Source organism: Eptesicus fuscus, chromosome 20 (genome assembly GCF_027574615.1).
Source record: "Eptesicus fuscus isolate TK198812 chromosome 20, DD_ASM_mEF_20220401, whole genome shotgun sequence".
NCBI classification, from domain to species: Eukaryota; Metazoa; Chordata; class Mammalia; order Chiroptera; family Vespertilionidae; genus Eptesicus; species Eptesicus fuscus.
The window spans coordinates 32,232,055-32,252,371 of record NC_072492.1 but is presented as its reverse complement, the minus strand read 5'-3'; the positions used below and the strand labels follow the sequence as shown (position 1 = coordinate 32,252,371).

Below are 20,317 nucleotides of genomic sequence, written 5' to 3'. Positions count from 1 at the left end.
TCGGGCTACTGTGAACCTCAGCTTTCAATTCTCTGAAATGTTTCAGAATGAAAGAGCAGATCAGCTAGAAAGTTTCCCTGGAAACTGATTTCAAAGTGTTTATAAGTTAAAGAGACCAATTCTAGATAGGCTTCTTTTTCTTAAATATGTGGTTGCCAACTCTTATGTGTAAGCATCAGTAGCAGTACTTGTGGGGTTTATAATAAAATCCTCTTGGGAATGTCATACAATTTTTGTTTGTTTGTTTAAAGCTTGTGCCCCAAAATGCTAATAGTAGAAGACTGTTGCTACCTATCCAATTAATCATAGGATTGAATTAAAGTGAACCTGACGGGTCCATTTACTGCAAAGAGAGGGAAGGAAAAAGGACATGCCTAAACACCCTGTATGTACTATGTACTATTCTAGGCATTATACTTACTACATGACCTCACTTAATTCTCAACAACTTTAGGAATTATTATCCCTTTTATGTAAGTAAGAAAACTCTATCAGAAGCATGTAACTTCCCAAAGGTCACAGTTACTAGAAGAGGTAAGATTTCTAAGCAGGTAATCTGACTCAAAAGTTCATGTTCTTTCCACTAGTTTGTTTCTTTAAGTTTCCCTTTGAGGGTAAATACCAGGAAATCTACTGTCTGGCTTGATATCGTCATCAGAGTCTGGAACTAATTTTCTAATGAATCAGCCTGAAGTGGGCGGAGCAGCATGCCCACAAGCAGTTGTCTCTAATAAGGCTGGGTGATGAACAAGCCAAGAGAGTAATAAAACCTCATAGTCAAATTTGGCCGATCTTTTTGAGCCAGAATAAACTCTGCATTTGCCACCTATGTTGTTGGTGTCTTTGTTTCCAGGAAATCAGGAGTAGACCTGCTTTTGAAAACACCAACTTAATTAAAGGAATAATTCTTTGAAAAAGGTAATGTGGAGAAGTAGAAAGAACACACCCCTAGGAAGACAGAGATCTGGTTCTACCCAAGAGAATGGGAAACAGTTTCATATTTAGTCTGGTTTGTTGAGCTGAGGAAGATTTTTAAGTCAGGGTCAAGTCCATCAGGAAAGAGTGCTGGGGTGAATCAGTGCTGTCTGCCATGGCTGAAGGACAGGGGAGTGGTGGTACATACCATGTATTTGCTACCCCTCTTCTAGTCCCTCCTCCTTTCTCCCACCTATTAACTTATGTTGGACAAGTGATTCAGAATTTTTAAGGCCTTTTATAGTAAAATGGGAATGGCACCTTATTTATCTAAAGGTAAAGTGGCTAGACCAACTGATCTCTTCAGTTGGTCACCAGTCTTTTTCAGCTATGAGATTTAAGATTCAATTTCCCAGTGTAAATCTTAGCACTGGCTGGGCTTTAATGGGATTAGTCATTGGTGACTTTTAACAATGGTATGGCTTTTAAAAGGGCAATCACAGTTTTAAAGTGATTCTGCTCTAAGTCAAAGAGATGGAAAATATATCAATTCTTTCTTCATAACTGAAGAACACTGAAGAAGTCTGTTAAATGGCTAAATTAATTATAGCCTGGGATCACCAGTGTGAACCCAGAATATTATTTAGGAAAAATACAGGAATGTACAGGAGCATTCTACATTTCTATGCAGATTTTGAATCTCAAGGAAATAACAATGTGAGAAAATAAATTAGTTAATCTCACTACAACCTTGTCTTGAGAAGAAACAGAGATATTTCCTTTATGTGAAATGTTCAATGGAGAACACTTCTCATTGCTTTCAATACCCATGCTCCCTGCAGTAAAAACAAAATAGGCTCAGAATTGCTTATTACAGATCTATGGCTTACCTGGGATCACAGAGAAATTTGGTTTTCTCTCCTTCTTCTCTCCAGATAAGCCATTCTCGAAAAGAAGGATGTACAAACATACGAGTCATGTCTCTGCGCTTGATTAGAAACATGGAGAGGTTCTCCATTCTCTGCTGAAAGTCCTCCCATTCTAGTGTGCCTTCAATGCTACCAGCATTGATGGCCTGGAAGATATGTTCATCAGTCAGTGGGTGGAGAGAGGCCACTGCAACATTCAGGAGAGGCATCACCCGGTCAAAGGAAGACTGGGTTGGGAACTTCATATTGCACTGGAGCAAATAAACCTCAGAGAGCGAAACAGGAACTACTTTGTAGCTAGAGCTCTTTAACACTAGATAGCCTTTCTCTATGAGGTCAAATGTGAGTTTCAGGTATAAATAGGACCCTTGACTGAGGGTCTTGAGATGAGAACTGAGTTTGCCAAATGTAGTATTGTCCATTTTGCCATTAAGTGAAATGTTATTCTGGATCTCTGAGCTGCTGTGTATCCGGTGCAGGATGTAAGCCTGCAGGTCCTGGTCTATGGCTTCATTCTCTTCTAGTCGATCCAAAAAAATCCTATGGAAAGGCAGCAGCTTGGTAATTTCCTAAAACAGATGGAGAGAGAGAGATAGACAGAAAGACCTTCAGTTTCCCCTAATTCTTATGATAAACTATGGGGTTAAAAATTTATTCTGAATTTCTGAGTGGCTGAAGTAAACATAACCAAGTATTAGTATGCATAGATTAAAACAAATTAGTTGCACAGGAAGAACATTCTTCCTACTATTGAGACTTAAGATAATTTTATGGTTCCTCATAAAGGATACTTTAGGAGTGATTTAATGGTCAATATTCTAAATAACACTTCTAAAATAAACAGAAAATGGAGTACCATATAACTTTTTTTTTCTCTCAGTGTAAACTATGGCATAATGTCCAAGTAAGAAATGCATAAGGACTCAAAGAATGCCATATAAAAATGTGGCTTTCTAACCTTCCAAATAAAATGATGCATTTTAATACAGACCTTTTGAAGATGCTTTAGCCCAAAGGAATATTTCTAATAGTGGAAAGCGTGGTGTCTTGGTGATTAGCTTGGACATTATATTGGGGAGAGGTGATAGGGCTTTGTGGTAACTCATGCTCTGGATTTCATCTTCTGTCATCTGCTTACAGACTTTGCTCCTGTAAGTATCCACTCTCTTTCCTGCCATCCATTTCTTCTCTGCTACTGGATCACACAGACCCCGTAATTCCTCCCCTCAGCTACAATCCTATATCTCAGTTCCCATTTTTTAGTAAAATTTCATAGTTTTCTCTATGTACTGTATCTAATTCTTCCTTTTCCATTCTCTCCTCCATTTGTTGCAATAAGGTTTCCACACCATCACCTGACTGAAATGGTTAAGGTTATCAATAATCATCACCTTGCCAAATCCAATAATCAAGCTGCAGTTTTCATCTTCCTCAACCTCTTGGCAGCAGTATTTGACACAGGGGATCACACCGTTCTCCTTGAGTCACTTCTGCAGCTTGCTACCTTATAGCATGTTCCCTTAGCTTCCCTCTTAGCACACTGGCAACTCCTACCCAGGAATTTTTGCTGGTTCCTCTTTCATTTCTCAGTCCTCCCGGGCTCAGGTCTCCATTCTTTTATCCAGCCACTCACTCCCTAGGACAGTTAATTTGGTTCCATAGTTCTAAATTATCATCTCTATGCAGATAATGCCTAACTTTGTATTTCTAGCTTAGTCATCTCCCTTGAGCTCTCCTCTTTTATTTCTGTCTACTAAATGTTTACACTTAGATGTTTCATACACAAACCTAATGTAACTAAATCAGAACTGCTGACTTTCCCCCCCTCCACAAAACCTTCCCATGTCAATAAATGGTATTATCACAAACCCTACAACCAAATTGTAGGAGGTATCTATGATCTTTCTCCTTTCCAGCATTTACCCAGTTGCTCACCAAAACCCCATGATTCACACCCGAATCTTCTCTCTTGCTCACATCCACATTTAACCCATAAAATCCTTTTGATTCTTCAAAATTTTGTCCAAATATGACTTTACAGGGTCTCCATCATCATCTTTAATCTAAGCCACCATCATCTTTCACCTATATTTCTGCTTCCATTCTTGATCCCCTACATTTTATTATCTACACAGCCAGCAGCCAAAATCTTTTAAAAAGGTAAATCAGATCTGATCACTCTATAAGGCTCCTTGAAGAGGCCTTTCCTATCTGTCCTATCTAAATAACTATCACCCCCATTTATCCCTTTATCCTATTTTGTCTTTGTAGCACTAATACTACCTATAATTTTAAGATATGTATATATAATTTTTTACTTATTGTTTGTGTTCCTCACAAGAACATATGCTTTATGAGGGCAGGGAAATTGTCTGTCTTGTTCATGGTTGTATCCTTAGCTTGTAGCAAATGCCTCACACACCTGAAGAACTTAGGAAATGTAGAAATAATAAATGATCAATACGAGGGCTCGTTGTTTAACACCTATAAATTATTTCACTGTCAGAGCTGAATGAAAATAATTTTTTGAAATTCTTGGTTGAATTGAATGAAGTATCTGGGAAGTATATAAAGACACTGAAATTTGGACTTTGTAGATTAATATGCATAATACTTTTCCTGTTCTTTGGCATAGCTGAAAGTCATACTTAAAAAGTCTTTTGAGATTACACATGGCATTATATAAAAATATAAATGAGGATAACATCTCCTAAGCATAGATTTAATATAATTAACCAGAGATTGTGTTCCTAGAAGTTTCATCTATTCATCTTTCATCTTTAACAATCAAGCTACTGACCGATAATGACAGATTATATGATTTTTATTTGTAAAGATGCATTTATGTTGACTCATTCACATCCTTTAATTCAAATTACTTTGAGATTAATAACAAACATCTACAAGATGGTAGCCAGGATTAGAATTATACTTTTTGATCAAAGAGGGCAGTAAAGCTAATTGGTTAATATACAGGAATGGTACTAAGTGCCTGGGAGGGGTAAAAAGGAGGGAAGCAAGACTACTTTCTGTACATTAGCAATTGTTATGAGGGGGTTGCATCAAAATACAGTAAATCCTCACTTCACTTCATCAATAGGTTCTATAGCTTTAAGTGAAACAACATATAACGAAACCAATTTTATCATACACTAATTGATAGAAACAAGAGTTAAGTTCATATGGCATCTCATCAGTGTTACAGCGAAACAACACTGAACAAAACGTTATTCAAGGATCTGCGATAGGTGTATAATAGATAAGATTTTAGTGTTCATCAAAATATTTTTATGTTTATAAAAAAGACAGCTTGTTAGGGGAAAAATGTTGAGAAATCCTGTTGCAAACCAAGTGTGAATAAGTAAAGAATGGGAGATACCAACTCAGCTACAACGAGAATGGCAGAGAAGGTGGGGTCATTTATCCTTCAGCCATATGTCTTTACAGGCTCCGTTCCACATTCCTAGTCCTTCGCTGGGGCCATTAAGTGATCAGGGAATGAGCAGGGAAGGTAATTAAAAATAAACCTTATCTCGTAGTTGTAGTAAATTTAACTTCAAACCTTAATATTGCCAATAGTTCTTAGACGAAGGCACATAGAAGTCCACCATCATGCTATAGAAAAGTTGTTCAAGTAGTAGCAGAAGGAGGAACTAGAAAATCTGACTCTAGATTGTGCCAACTTTAGCATGGCATTAAATGATAAAAAAATATAAAACAAAAGTCAAGCAGTAAATTAGAGTGTTAAGAACTCTATTTGCATTGCTGTTTGTCCTCAGGACAATGTCTAGAAAAATGGACACTTTCTTTTCATGCTATTTTGAAGGACACTTTATCAAAACTTACCCAGAGCAATAGGAATGAGAATCTGAGCTAAGAGAGTCATATACAGAGAATGTGCTCTCTAAATCTTATGTCTTACTCTCAAAAATAGGCCCTTAGAGAATTATCCTTGCTAGGGCTCTAGGACATGGTAGAGGTTTAGTAAAACTCATCACTAAAGGAACAAGGATCTAGAACTTTTTCAGTTTAAGCACTCTCTAAGGGAAATAATTTATGTTCCAAAGCAAACACATACCTGTAAACTGGTCCTAACTGTTACAATTAGTTTGAGCCAGGAAGGAAATTTTCCAATCATTTTACTCAGAAATGATACAATTGTATCCCCATAATCCGGTTTGTGAAATTCTGCTTCATTTAATCCATCAATTAAGATGATGAAATCTTCATCTGGAATTTTTCTCTCTGAGGTAGAAAGAAACAAATTACTTAATAATTACCAAGTGGATAAGTGAGTTCTTTATGGGTCTTTGATTAGATATCTGGTTGGGGCAAAAAATACTAATAAAAGGTCTTTCATTTGTTTACTAAGTGCTCAGAGTACATAATTTATTATAAAGAGAATAATTCATGAAGTGAATTCATTTGGTTTTCATCAGGTGTAAAAGCTTTTGTCACATATATATTAAATATATGTATTATCATCATTTCCCCCATGTTATCAGATGTGAGATAGTCTGAGCATTACATTTATAACAATCTGCACATGGTAATTCATGTTCCTTTGGGAATTAAAAAAAGGAGGTTTAATTTGAAGTCCAAATCAGTATAAAGTACTACATGTGAATGTATAGTGAGAAGGAAGGGATGGGGGAACAGAGAAAAGGAATCCCAACCAATAGACAGATTTTAACTAGGCAGGTTGGATCACAAACTCTTATAGAACTAACAGCCTCCTAGACTATCCCTAAAATAGCTCCAATGGGATTAGACTCTTTCGTGATCTTCCCAGGGGATGAGAAGTCACATGAAGTCTGCCATGCTTGTGTTCAGTTCCCTCCTGAACTCTATTCTATCTTAAATTGACAAAATCAGTTTATCCTTAGGGCTAGGATGTAGGAGAAGGCTTGGTAAAATTTCAGGCTTCTATTCTCATTAAATGCTTACTGATTTACTACATTGAACAATTAAAAATCCCCAGGTTGAATCAACATTTTAGTACAAATGAGTTGAGTAACAAGTAAAGGTTACTAGTTACAATAATAGGACCTTACAGATCCTGAAGGGAAGAAGGCAGGGGAAGAGAGAAAGAAGTCACTGGATGCCTAAAGTGGGAAACAGGTTCTATCGAGGAGGAAAAAGATGGAGCTGGGGGCAAAAGGAAAGCTCTATGGATTTGTGTACAAGATTGTCTCTGTTAGCCTTTAAAAGAGTCAAGACCAAATGAAAGTCTACATATTTTGGTTTCACATTTGAAAAGATGTACATTTTTCTGCATGATTAATAAGACTTTATATTTCCCCCCTAAAGTACAAGCTTTATATAAAAGAATTTAATTTCAATATCCTAAGTACTAGAAGTCAGTTTTCAAATTATGAAAAGTTTTTACTATTACTTTCATCTGGTGACATTTTAGGAAGAGAAGTGAACTAGGATCCTAGCTCTTACTATTAACAATGAACATTAATGAAACAGCATTCTATATGATGTAGTCTGAGAAAGCACATTATTCCTTTGGGGAGTCCAAAGCATTACGGAAGAGAGGAGTTGCTTGGCATTAATTGGGATTTACTTGCACAACTGGGGGCTCTTATGTTCTTGGCTTTGAGGACGTTGGCTCTCTGAAGTGTAACTGTGCCTTTAATTTCCATAGAGGAATTTTCTAGCTGCATTCTGCTGGGCAGATATAATAGACCTAACCCTTGTTACTGAACACCATCACCTGACCCCAACCAGTGGTGCACTGGAGCCACCCTGACTGGTTCAGGAGAATACACTGTAATATTTTCAAGAGCTGGCACCCTAAAATAGGCAAGGTGGGAATATTTATTTACACAATGGAAACTGGCAATTGTTACAAGCCCTCCTCGTGCAGCTGGTTAAAAATTTACCAGCAACACCACTGTCTCCACTGCTTCAATTACACTTCCTTTAACTTCACCAGGCTCCTTCATAAGAAAGCCATGATTTTTAAGTGGAGAAAAAGGTCTGATGATAATGCACTCATTGAGATTTTCTTTGGGAAAAACATTTCAAACACATTCTCAAGCATAAAGATCAAGAACTTGCGTTAAATTACGATGTAGATGTTTTAATGAACAAAACAATTCAATGTCTAATAAAATTAAATTTTAATTTGCATAAATCACCAGTAGATATTATTCATCCCATGAGTAAATAATATATCATTAAAAAAAAAAAAGAAATAAGTGCCTCACTTAAGATAATTATATTATTCTAAATCTTGGCTTTTTTTTTTTGAGATCCTTTTCTTTTGAAGGAGTTACTTAGAAGTCACCTATTAATACAGTTGCTATTAGGTGTCAAAATATTTCCCCTGTTAAGAAATAAGAATGGCATGTTTATCTAAAAACATATTTTTTAGGATTCAGATAAACAAAGGTAAAGAATTTCCAAATGATACTAATATTGCAAAACACTGAGAACTATTCCTAAATATCCTTTTTCTTTGCTAAATGATGAAGTTTTCAATTATCAACTTATAAGGTAAGACTTTGAGGATCTTTAGACTGTGTCTTTCAAATGCAACCAGCTTTATAAGAATGTTCCTACATGTTCATTTTCAAACCTTTGTAGGTTATTAAAAAACATACTTTAACTCAGTAGCTTTTAAAAGATTTTACAGACAAATGAAAAATTTAAAAATTGCTACTTATATATTTAAATGTAAGAACATTTAAAGTACAACTACTATCCACTATCACCATTATTTCACAGAATAAAACAATATTTTTACATTAAAAAAGTAGGAGAGATATAATCTATCTAAACTTTACATATATGCATGTGCAAAACTACATCTATATTTACAGGTGTTTCTTTTCTTTTTTAAAAATGTATTTTTATTGATTTTAGAGAGGAAGGGAGAGGGAGAGAGATAAAAATATCAATGATAAGCCCTAGCTTGTTTGGCTCAGTGGATAGAGCATCAGCCTGTGGACTGAAGGGTCCCAGGTTCGATTTTGGTCAAGGGCACATGCCCGGGTTGCAGGCTCAATCTCCAGTGGGGGACGTGCAGGAGGCAGCCAATCAGTGATACGCTCTCATCATTGATGTTTCTCTCTCTCTCACTCTCCCTTCCTCTCTGAAATCAATAAAAATATATTTAAAAATAGCAATGATAAGAGAGAATCATTGATCAGCTGCCTCCTGCATGCTCCCTACTGGCGATTGAGCCCACAACCCGGCATGTGCCCTGACTGGGAATTGAACCGTGACTTCCTGCTTCATAGGTTGATGTTCAACCACTGAGCCACGCCCAGCCAGACTCTTTTTTTAAAAAAATGGAATCTATGGGGGTGACATTAGTCCACAAAACCATACAGGTTTCAAGTAGGCTGTTTCTATTTTCTTATTTTGCCATGGACTAATGAAAACCTCAAATGGACTGGGTCTTAGGAACCACTGTTCTAGCTGACAAGTCTTTGGAAAGGTTTCCTAAAGCCATTAATCCTTGTTTTTAATCCCTTGTAAATATATATATTTGCCAGGGATTCCTCACTGTCCTCACATGTATACTTAACAAATACTTGAACTTTCTTCCTTACTAGTCTCATTGTAAGACTCTACTTAGGTACCTGAGAGAAATAAGAATTATAGAAACAGCATGAGATGAGATAGTAGCAAGTACCAAAGTCAGAAGTGAATCCCAGTGCATGATATTTCATTATTGGTATATTGTACAGAAATTAATAGAAAATGAAAAGGCGGCTCATATTAGACAGCATTTTTGTTCAGACAATCTGCATATTACATGTGAATTACCTTCCTTTTAGTTGTCATAACATATTAGTATGGACCTTTCACTTCATATTGATGGCTGAGAAACTTCAATGTACAAAAAATAATTAAATATATTTGTGGAGAAATTTCAAGATTTAAACAAGCCTAGGGTATGGTAAAGCTAATAGGTATAGAGATATTCACAGAGATCATCAGAGTGGAAAAGAGAAATTTTGATAGTTGAGTAAACAGCACGAAGGCTGAAATAGCTGAAGATGATAGCCAGAAGAATGGAAATTATAATCACTTGTTCTTTCCTGAGTAGCTCCAAAACCCTCAAGAAAGGTAAATAATTCTCCCAGGAATAAACAGGATTGCTCAGGAATCTCATGCTTTCTTAAATCTTTTTCTTTGGCTTCCAGAATTGACAAAACATTGTTAAGGGGCTGGGGTGGGGATAGGGCAGAGATGGGTAAAGGAGGAGACGTTGCACTTAGGCCATAGTCAACACTAGAGATGCCGAGGAAAAGAGGAGGAAAGGCAGAGGCATGAGAGGGAGGATTCCATTTCACCCCTTGCCCCACTTAAAAAAATACCTTTATACCTTTTAGTGGTCAATTAAGCTATTTTTAGTATGTATAGTGAGTTGTGCAACCATGGATGCCATTTCCATTTACCTGAACTGTAGAGTAATAAAAAGCATCAAGCATAAAGATTGGAGGTTTCTAATAGTGGAAACTACACAACACCAAGTTGGAGCAGTGATTTTACTGATTTATTTGAACTCACAGAAAGGACTGGAAGTTCTACTATCTTTACCACAAGAAAGATGCATTATGTTTGGAAATGATAATGAGAATATTTATAAAGAAAGAAGGAAGTTGCATTTCCTGTAGGAATTATTATTTTTCAAGTAAAATCTTTTATCTGTTAACTGTATTCTGTGGGATATCAGCTATGGAACATTTATTTTTGGCAATGTGATAAAAAAAATCATTTCTGTAATATGCTGCAGGTAAACTCGGGCTCCAAAGCCTCCACCTTTCATCTTCTTTGCATCTCATCTGTACCTTTGTGGAGATTCTCTAGAGGCTCCAGGACACCCCTCCGGAAAGAGGCCATGGGGTCTTGAACACAGGACCGAAGGCTCAGCATGCTCTGTAGGTGAGGCTCCCGAAGAAGCTGCTCCCGATAGGCCGCCAGCTGAGGGGAGCGGCAGAGCAGGGCAGCAACGTTGTGGACAAATTCTGGCACCAGGCAGGTGTAGGCATTATCTGCTTGGCAATAATGATAGGCAACTACCTACAAAAGAAAGATGAGAATGCAGACACGTTTACCAATAGCAAGAGCAACAGCCACAATTATTTTCTCTAACATGGTTTTTTGTTTCCCTATCCCTCAACTTTTTCAAGTAAAAATAAAAGCTGCTAACTCAGCCTGGCCAGCATGGCTCAGTGGTTGAGCGTCGACCTAGAACCAGGTCGATCCCAAGTGTGGGGTGTGCAGGAGGCAGCTGATCAATGATTCTCTCTCATCATTGATGTTTTTATCTCTCTCTCCCTCTACCTCCCTCTCTGAAATCAATAAAAATATATTAAAAAAAAAAAATTAGCCCTAACTGGTTTGGCTCAGTGGATAGAGCATTGGCCTGTGGACTGAGGGGTCCCAGGTTCGATTCCGGTCAGGGGCATGTACCTTGGTTGCGGGCACATCCCCAGTGGGGGGTGTGCAGGAGGCAGCTGACCAGTTTCTCTCTCATTGATGTTTCTGGCTCTCTATCCCTCTCCCTTCCTCTCTGTAAAAAAATCAATAAAATATATTTTTAAAAAAATTTACTAACTCAGAAATTGCCTGATTTATCTAAGATCAGAAATTTGATAACATACTTTTACTGTATACATATATCATAATTATATATCAATTAATATTTATAAATACAAATTAATTTTCCCTCTGGATTATAAGAAATAGGAAGCAAGCCTGAGAATAAATATTTACATTAATCTCTCTAATATTTATTCAGCATAGAGCAGTATAGAAGTCTGATTTTATAACAAAGTATTAGGAATAAGATATTCAGAGAAAAACCATATGTCAGCCTCACCAAACACATTTGTTTATGTCATCACATTTTAAATTATAGTTATGCTATAAAAAGCCTTATAAAAAGAAAATAATTCAGTTTTAAGAATTATTACATATTTTCTGAACACCTGTAGACAAGAAAATCAAAATTAGATAACAGGCCTGGCCGGTGCTCAGTGGGTGAATGTCGGCCCATGAACCAGGAGCTCATGGTTTGATTCTAGGTCGAGGCACATGCCCGGGTTGTGGGCTCAATCCCCAGTAAGGGGTGTGCAGGAGGCAGCCAATTGATGGTTCTTTCTCATGGATGTTTCCAACGCTATATCTCTCTCCCTTCCTCTCTCTCTAAATATATATATATATATACATACATATATATGAAAAAGAGAAAAATTAGGTAACAGGAAGAAGGAAAGGAGTGAGATTTTTTTTGTCAGATACAGGTCTTAAATTCAAAGAACTTAGAAAATGTATGAGTCTTCATGGAGGGACCTGGAGAGTATTATGCTAAGTGAAATAAGCCAGTCAGAGAAAGACAAGTATTGCATGATCTCACTCATATGTGGAATCTAAGGAACAAAATAAATTCAGAGACAAAAACGTATGGAACAGACTGTCAAATCTCAGAGGGAAGGCGGGGGAGGGGGGGTGGGGAGGGGAAAGAGGGGGAAGAAAAAGATCATCCAAAGAACTTGCATGCATCTCTATTTATATAAGCCCAGTGACTGAATGGCGGAAGGACCAGAACGACCAGTCGACCAGTCGCTATGACGTGCACTGACCACCAGGGTGCAGACACTCAATGCAGGAGCTTCCCCCTGGTGGCCAGTGTGCTCCCACAGTGGGAGCACCGCTCAGCTGACCAGGATGAGTGGCGCTGCCACAGGAGGCTGATCCCCGCAGGCCATGCCCCCCACCAGTGCACGAATCCATGCACCAGGCCTCTAGCATAAGCATAACCCATGGACACAGACAATAGGGTAGTGAAGGCCTGGGGAGGGATGGGCTAGAAAGGGTCAATGGGGAATGAAAGGGGACATATGTAATACTTTCAACAATAAAGATTAAAAAAAGAAAAGAAAATGTATGAGTCTTAATATCACCCAGGGTGTGGGTTGGCTGGCTGGAACCTGGAGTTTTAAGCTCGGAATTTGTTTGAATTTGCAGAGCTTACTCTTTGCCTCAAGGACAAGTGCAGATGGTGGTTTTAATCTAGACCATTCTGTTGGTTCGTTAGTACCCACAAAGTGATAAGATTGTGTAGATAACATGAAATTGGCAGGGGAGATTCAGCTTGAATATATGGAAGGAACCTGGCATGGTGTTCAGCACACAGTATGCATAGTTGTCTCCATCATCATTGCCTTCCTCCTTCTCGTCCTCTCCATCATCATTATGGTCATCATCAAGGTTCTATATAGTCTCTTTTTCAGCCACTGGTTTTGTTCCTACAGGCATTTGAAATTTGCCCCAAGAGCACTCATAAATGTACTATTGGGATTCCAGCTCTTCAATCATCTCTCAGAATTACCCATTAAAGTGTTCTGCTTTGAACGGATTCTTAATCTGTAGGTATGGTCATCCCAATTCCTTAACAAATGCTGGAAATGTCACTTTAATACCTGAAATCCCTCTCATTAAGCATACAAAGATTGAACAATACAGAAAATGTTACTAGACGTATAAAGCTGAGGATAGGAATTGCTTGTGAGTGAAGCAATGATATGGAATTGGAAATGAGAAATTGTACTAAAAAAACTTAACTCTTTTCGTCAGGTAGACTGCTCACTGCTGAAGTAAGGAACCCAAAGAGAAAACTAGGCAGCAATTAATTTGTGACCTCAATGAACAGTGAATGTTAGTGATTATGTCCACATGGATACAAATCTCCATTTTATAAAAAGCAAACATCAAACCTCTGAATCAATATGAACTTCCACCATATTTTACTTCAATTGATTTCACAGCTCAAAAAGCAAAACACAGCTGAGCAAATCAGCTGTTAACTTACCCTTTACCTAAAGTAATGAGATAAGTTTGAAGTTAAAAATTCTGAAATTTAGGAAGAGGGTTCTTTTGCTGCTTTCATTAAAAACCATCTGTACTCTTGGCTGAATGAGGTTTTATCTAACAAAGGTTAAATAACATGGCTAATGGTGCCCCTTTTACAGCTACTTCTCTTAATTTTAAATATTTCTTTGGTATTTCAAATATAAAATCTTGATTCCTTTGAAGAATTCAGGAAGAAAGATCATTCAACATCTTCATAAAATCTGCACTGTGGTCCAAAAAAGGTTTATTAGACATTTCAAAATAGTTATGTAGTATGTGTATGTACATACAATGTGTCAAAAACATTTGATACTTCCTGCAAATTATCTATTGACATTATCTACAACTTTCCTTATATATACAAATAGGAAACAAATCTGAGAATGTAGTTTTTCCCTTCAGTCTTCCATTGTATCAGTGTTCAGTGATGGATGTTAGATCACTCCCTACAGCTTTGAGGAAGTCATCAGGGCCATCCATACTGGGTCACTATTATTCCAACTTCCTGGAAATGGTTCAGAATGAGTCTACACTCAATAAATCAGGCAGGTAAAACCTTTCTCCTTGGTGAATTTTTGTTTCTTACAATTACTTGTTGAAATTTCATTTTCAGTTATGTCTTTTGATTATTATCAATTTTTCCTTCTAAAGTTTTTATGTTAAATCCCTAAACTTGTAGAGTTGGTATACAGTATTATATTAGTTATTAAAACAATTCTATCCAAAATATATAGGATCTGACCAAAATCGTATTAATTTTTTAAAGACAGTAAGTGAATTTTAAATTACTTCTGTGAGGGAAGAAAGGAAAGGGGAGGTTTGTAGATCATATAAATAAAAGAAAAGACTGCAGGTCAGTATAGCCTTGGGTATAAAAAGCTTTTGACTTAATACTGTACATAAGAAATGATAAAACTAAGCAGAATCCTCATTAAAGGCCCTAATCAAATGACTGAGTGGCAGCAAGTTTGTCAGGCTTGTTTAAAAGTCAAAGGCCTACACTCTCTAAAGACCATTTCCTACTTCAAATGAATAATCTGTGATAGGATTAAACTAATCTCAAATAAAGAAAAGGCACCTTTGAATATTTGGAATTTGGACATAAAAATTTAATTTACACAATGACTGGCATTTGTATCAGTTAAATTCTGAAGTTGATCATATAACTTCTTTGAGTCTCAACTTCCTTACCTACCCATTTCCTTTCCAACTCTAAAGTTTTGGTTCTGTAATAATAAAGTATTTTTCTAGGAACAGCAAAGAAAAATACACTTTTCTCCATGTTCTCATGGTATACCTGTACATATTTCTGTTCAATTTGCCTAGGGTTTCCCTACCTTTGCCCCCTTGATGTTAAAAGGGAACTAGCATGCCCACAAACTGGGAATCCTATTGTACCTGTGAGGCTAGTCTCCGCATAGCCTCCTCTTGCCGCCTGCGCATTTCTGGAGTTCCTGGGCAGCTTCCACTGGTAATGGATGAGTGGGCTGAAGGTGGTTGTGTGAGTGGCAGCTCTCTGTTGGCATCCACATCTGGATTAAAAAGATGAGATGTTTGCATCAGACAATCATAAAACTCTGAACTAAAGAAAGACTGGTTAAATTTCATTTGTTGTATGATCCAGCAATTCTATTCCTAGGTATGTACCCTAGAGAAATAAAAACAGAGGTCCATTCAAAAACTTGTACACAAATACTCATAACAGCTAAAAAGTGGAAACAACCTAAATGTCCACCAACTGACAAATGGTTAAAATGTGGTATATCCGTACAATGGACTATTACTTGACAATAAAAACAAATGAGATACTGATCTATGCTACAATATGGATAACCCTTGAAAATATTACATTCAGAGAAGAAGCCAGTTACAAAAGATTATATATTGAATAATTCTATTTATATGAAATGCCCAGAAAACAGAATCTATAGGGACAAAAAGTAAATTAGTGGTTACCAGGGGATGAAGGTAGGGAGTTAAGAGGAGACTGGAGATAGCTGTTTTTTTTAACAATTCAATTTGTTCATGTAATTTAGAAAATGTCTTACCTACACTAAAAAGTACAAAATATATTTATGAATGCAGATCATACTTTAAAAAATGGGTACCAAAGTAGTTGACAATAAAAACAAATGAGATACTGATCTGTGCTACAATATGGATAACCCTTGAAAATATCACACTTACTCAGAGAAGCCAGTTACAAAAGACCATATGTTGTATAATTCTATTTATATGAAATGCCCAGAATGAGTAGATGTTAATTGACAGTCAAAAGGTAAAGGAGGAGGAATCAGGGAAGAGAGTCCTCATTCAACTCCTACCAGTGAAACTGAGATATTTTCCCTTCAACTGGAAGAGTAAATTTTCTGGTCACTGGACAGAGTTCTGAGCAATTGGAGGAGGGTAGCTGTGGGAGATGACAGTGAAAAAATGCTTGAAGAAAAGTGTCAGCTGAGGTCAAGTTCAGTGACTGTCATTTCTGTTGTTTATTCCCTCTCCTCACCACCCCATTTTTCTGGTATTTGATTTTGTGGGTAGTTACTGTTTGAATACCTTCTGTCTTCTAATTATTTCTTTTAAATATGCCTTATTTTTTGTCTGCATGTCTTTCCTTTCTGTTGGTATTCAGAGAACAGTAGAAATAAAAGTTAATATGAAGCCAGTGTGCACAGCAAACTGGCAAAACAGACTTCTGAAATGAGCAGAGTAGGGAGGGTAGTGGTTACTTACTGAACAGCTGTTTGGGGGACTTAGCAGCTGTTGGCAAATGTCAAATCCAAATAATAACTAACACTGACTTTCAGTGATAGGAAAATATAGACTTGTATTAGAGCTTCCCTAACTACTGTACCGAGGATACTTGTAGTTAATTCAATAATGCCTGAATTACACAATAGGTCTATTTTCATAAAATGTTTTGCTCTTTGTGTGTGTGTGTGTGTGTGTGTGTGTGTGTGTGTGTGTGTGTGTGTGTGTGTTGGAGGGGTGGGATGATGATTGGTGGGGGAAGGTAAATAGGGGAGTCAGGTTTGGGAAGGGGTGTAGGTGGAAAGCAGGATGACAGGCTAGTGCCTGCCTTGACAGCTTTTCTGTACCTTCCCAGGGAAATGACAAGGAGGGGGCGGGCTGGGGGCTGAGTGTCTGTGGGGGAAGGCTGAGCCAGGCTATGCAGTACTGCAGACTAAACTGCTCAGGTCTTCTACAGCAGTGCTGCTCAGTGCGGAGGAGGCAGGGCCACAAGAAGAATGACAGATGATGCAGAGATGGAAGATGGGATGTGGGGGCTCCAATAATTTTCCACTTGTTCTCATTACTACCACTACATCACTGGTATCACTTACTGAGGGTTAGGCGAGCCGGTGGGATTTCAAATAAACTTCTCTAAGCTTAATGTAAATTAAACACTGTAAAAAACTAAGCCAACTCTCTATATAGACATCATTCTTATTCTGCTACTGCCAGCAACATTTCAGTGCCAGCTCATACAGTAATAGATTAATGCTGAAAAAACACACAACAAAAACAGTGTGCATTTTATCAGTCACCTATTCCTGACTCTTCTTAAGGACTAGTGGTTCGGTTAAGATGGTAGAGGCAGAATGTAACTTGGACATCAAATATTACAACAAAAATTATTTTTTTTCAAGGTAACTGCTGGCTCTGGATAATTCTGATAAACACACAACCACATATTTTATCCTCCTTGACACCTTTCCAAGGTTTGAAAGTTAACTATCAGACCAAATCGACAGTTTCAACATATGGACATTTATCTCATGAATGGGAGGGTCATTATTTTTAGAGTTTCTCTGGAGATAAAGGCAATGGATGTTGAGAATAACTTAATGAACCACCTTGAAAGAATCTCTACTTTCGGGAGCACGGGGGCTGTTTTTTATTAACTCTTGCTCTCCCAGACATCGGGGGTATGGGGACTCCCAGATACCTCTGCTTTCTGAGAAAGCAGCTCTTCTTGCCTTTGGCATTTATCCTGTCATGCATGATTCTACCATTCTGTTATCTGAAACAGTGATAGAGGAGTCAGAGAGACTATTAGCTATCTGCTTTTCTGCCTGACACCCTCAAATAGTTAACCTCTTGGCTTACTCAGATAAGAGGTAGTTTGGTGTGATACTTAAGCACACAAAGGAAAATACTGGGATAGGTGTGGAAAAATACTTTTAACCATGAATATATTCTTAGAATCAGAGAATTTTAGCAAAGGAACAAATGTTAAAGATCATCTAGTCCCACTTTCTCATTTACAAATGAGAAAACTGAGGTTTAATGAATTAAAGTAAAATTATCAAGGTTACAAAGTATAGTCAATTTGAATGTTGGGGCTCAAACTCTGGGCTCTTGATTCCCACATGACCTATGCCAATCAACCTCAGAAAGTTTCATGTAGAAACTAAGCATGACATTATTCTTAAGAAAATATTCGCCGAAACCGTTTGGCTCAGTGGATAGAGCGTCGGTCTGCGGACTGAGGGGTCCCAGGTTCGATTCCGGTCAAGGGCATGTACATTGGTTGCGGGCACATCCCCGGTGGGGGGCGTGCAGGAGGCAGCTGGTCGATGTTTCTCTCTCATCGATGTTTCTAGCTCTCTATCCCTCTCCCTTCCTCTCTGTAAAAAAATCAATAAAATATATTTAAAAAAAATATTCTTTCATACAATTCTTATACTCTGGTAAACGGACTCTTGATTCAAACAGTTTTCTCTCTAGGCACTAGCTGTTCTTCTACATGTTAGATATCCATAAATTTACCTATGGCAATCTGCCTACTTAATGACATAAGAGTGCTAATTAATTTCAACAGGAAGTCAAGATGTTTGGAGGGCGTTCAGTGAATTCCTGTTGAGTTTTAGCACTGTGTTAGACTCTGTAATGACTATGATCTCAGACAAACCATTTCTAGTGACTGCTGTTCTGAAAATTTGTGGTGAACTAGACGGAGCTACACTAGCAAACCAATAGTTTCTTTCCGTTTTTTCTCTCTTATAACTAACAGAAACCAGGTAGACTATACGTACAGTGTGTATAGGAAGAACATTTCCTTTTATCTCCTTTATTGAAGTGAATGAATTCTACCAAAAAGGAGAGCAAAATGGGCAAGAGAATGGCCTCTGAAACCAGACTGCTTAGTGTTAAATTCTAGTTTCACCATTTACTGGCTATAAAACCTGGGAGGTTTGCTTAACCTCTCTGAGCCTCAAATCACTTATCTATGAAATGAAGACAACAGGACCAACCTCACTGAGTTGATAGGATTGGATGAATTAAGACTTACTAAGCTGTCAGACAGTATCTGGCATTAGGGGCCATATGAGTATTCTAAAAATAAGTAAACAAGATCCTGGTGGTGATCATCCCAAGCTGTGCTCTGCCTGGGATGAAAGAAGTATGGATAAATATGAGGTCTTAGCATCTTCTCACAAGGAAGCAGGAGAAACCCTTCAAGGGCACAATGACGTTCAAGCCCAAGCAGTGCAATACTGACATCAATGGCAAGGAAATGAAGGCATAAACAGATTGTGCTGGCATGTAACAAGGAGACCTGGGCACAGGCTGAGCAAACCTGACAGTGATGAATGCAAACGGCTCTTACAGGCAATTGCTGTAGTTATTCTCCAAAGGACAGACAAGCCAGATAGCCAGTAGGGAAGAGTCATACATTTTTCTGAAAGTTTTTTTCCCCCCGAGTCACACTGAGGTGACTGTTGGATATGTGGAATAAATGTAAGGAGAGTATTATATTCTTTCCCTCAACTCTGAATTAATGGTCCTCACATACAAGTCAGGATTTGCAGATATATAATAACAAAAGCATAATATGCTAATTAGACTGGACGTCCTTCTGGACGAAGCCAGGGCTGCAAGGGAAGTCCAGGTCCCGGGTGCCAGAGGGAAGCCCGGGTCCCGGGTGCCAGAGGAAGGAAGGCCTACTCGTGCACAAAATTTCGTGCATTGGGCCTCTAGTCAGAAAATAAAAGGATATGAGACAATATAAATATGTTAGAAAAAAAATTCAGAGCAATGAAGCAGGGAGTTCTTTAAAAAGGAATACTTACGTTTGGGGGAGGCATGTGGGCTGTCTGAGGCGATCTGTCTCATCCGTGTTCCATGGCAGCTGAGGGCCACAAGTCTGGAGATGATGGCGGTTTTGCCGAACCCAATGTTTCCCACAATCACTACTCCTTGGTTCACGCTGGCATTTGAACTTTGAAGTTGAGCATCTATTTCATGGAAAACCCAGTCCCGGCCAACAAACACTGACTCTGTAGTGATGCTGGGCACTTCAAAGAGCAGAGGCTTCAGGGAGATATCTGGAGGTCTATAAGGTGCAAAGCGAACTAGAAGGAACAATAAGAAAAAAGAACTTAGGCCAAACTATCAGCATTGAGAGAAATAAAGACAAAAAGCATCAACTTAGAGTTACAGTATGATGGTATTCTGGCTTATTCAGAAAATAATAAAACTCTGATTTTGGTTCTATGCAGATAAGCAATGACAGGTGACCTAGAGCCATTTGATACTCTAGTTGGCAGAACACAAACACTGTCGAAACAGTAATGATTTATGGGACA

General features: G+C 37.9%; 1 protein-coding gene across 1 annotated transcript in view; it reads right to left on the bottom strand.

Annotated features, from left to right (window-relative positions):
- TANC2 (tetratricopeptide repeat, ankyrin repeat and coiled-coil containing 2) overlaps nt 1-20,317 on the bottom strand; it is a 272,846-nt gene that overhangs the window by 55,836 nt on the left and 196,693 nt on the right. The window contains exons 10-14 of the mRNA XM_028157430.2: nt 19,802-20,083; nt 15,123-15,256; nt 10,658-10,889; nt 5,923-6,089; nt 1,806-2,413 (exon numbers count right to left, since the gene is read on the bottom strand). Of these exons, the coding sequence (XP_028013231.2) occupies nt 1,806-2,413; nt 5,923-6,089; nt 10,658-10,889; nt 15,123-15,256; nt 19,802-20,083 (1,423 nt within the window). The remainder of the gene's footprint in view (nt 1-1,805; nt 2,414-5,922; nt 6,090-10,657; nt 10,890-15,122; nt 15,257-19,801; nt 20,084-20,317) is intronic.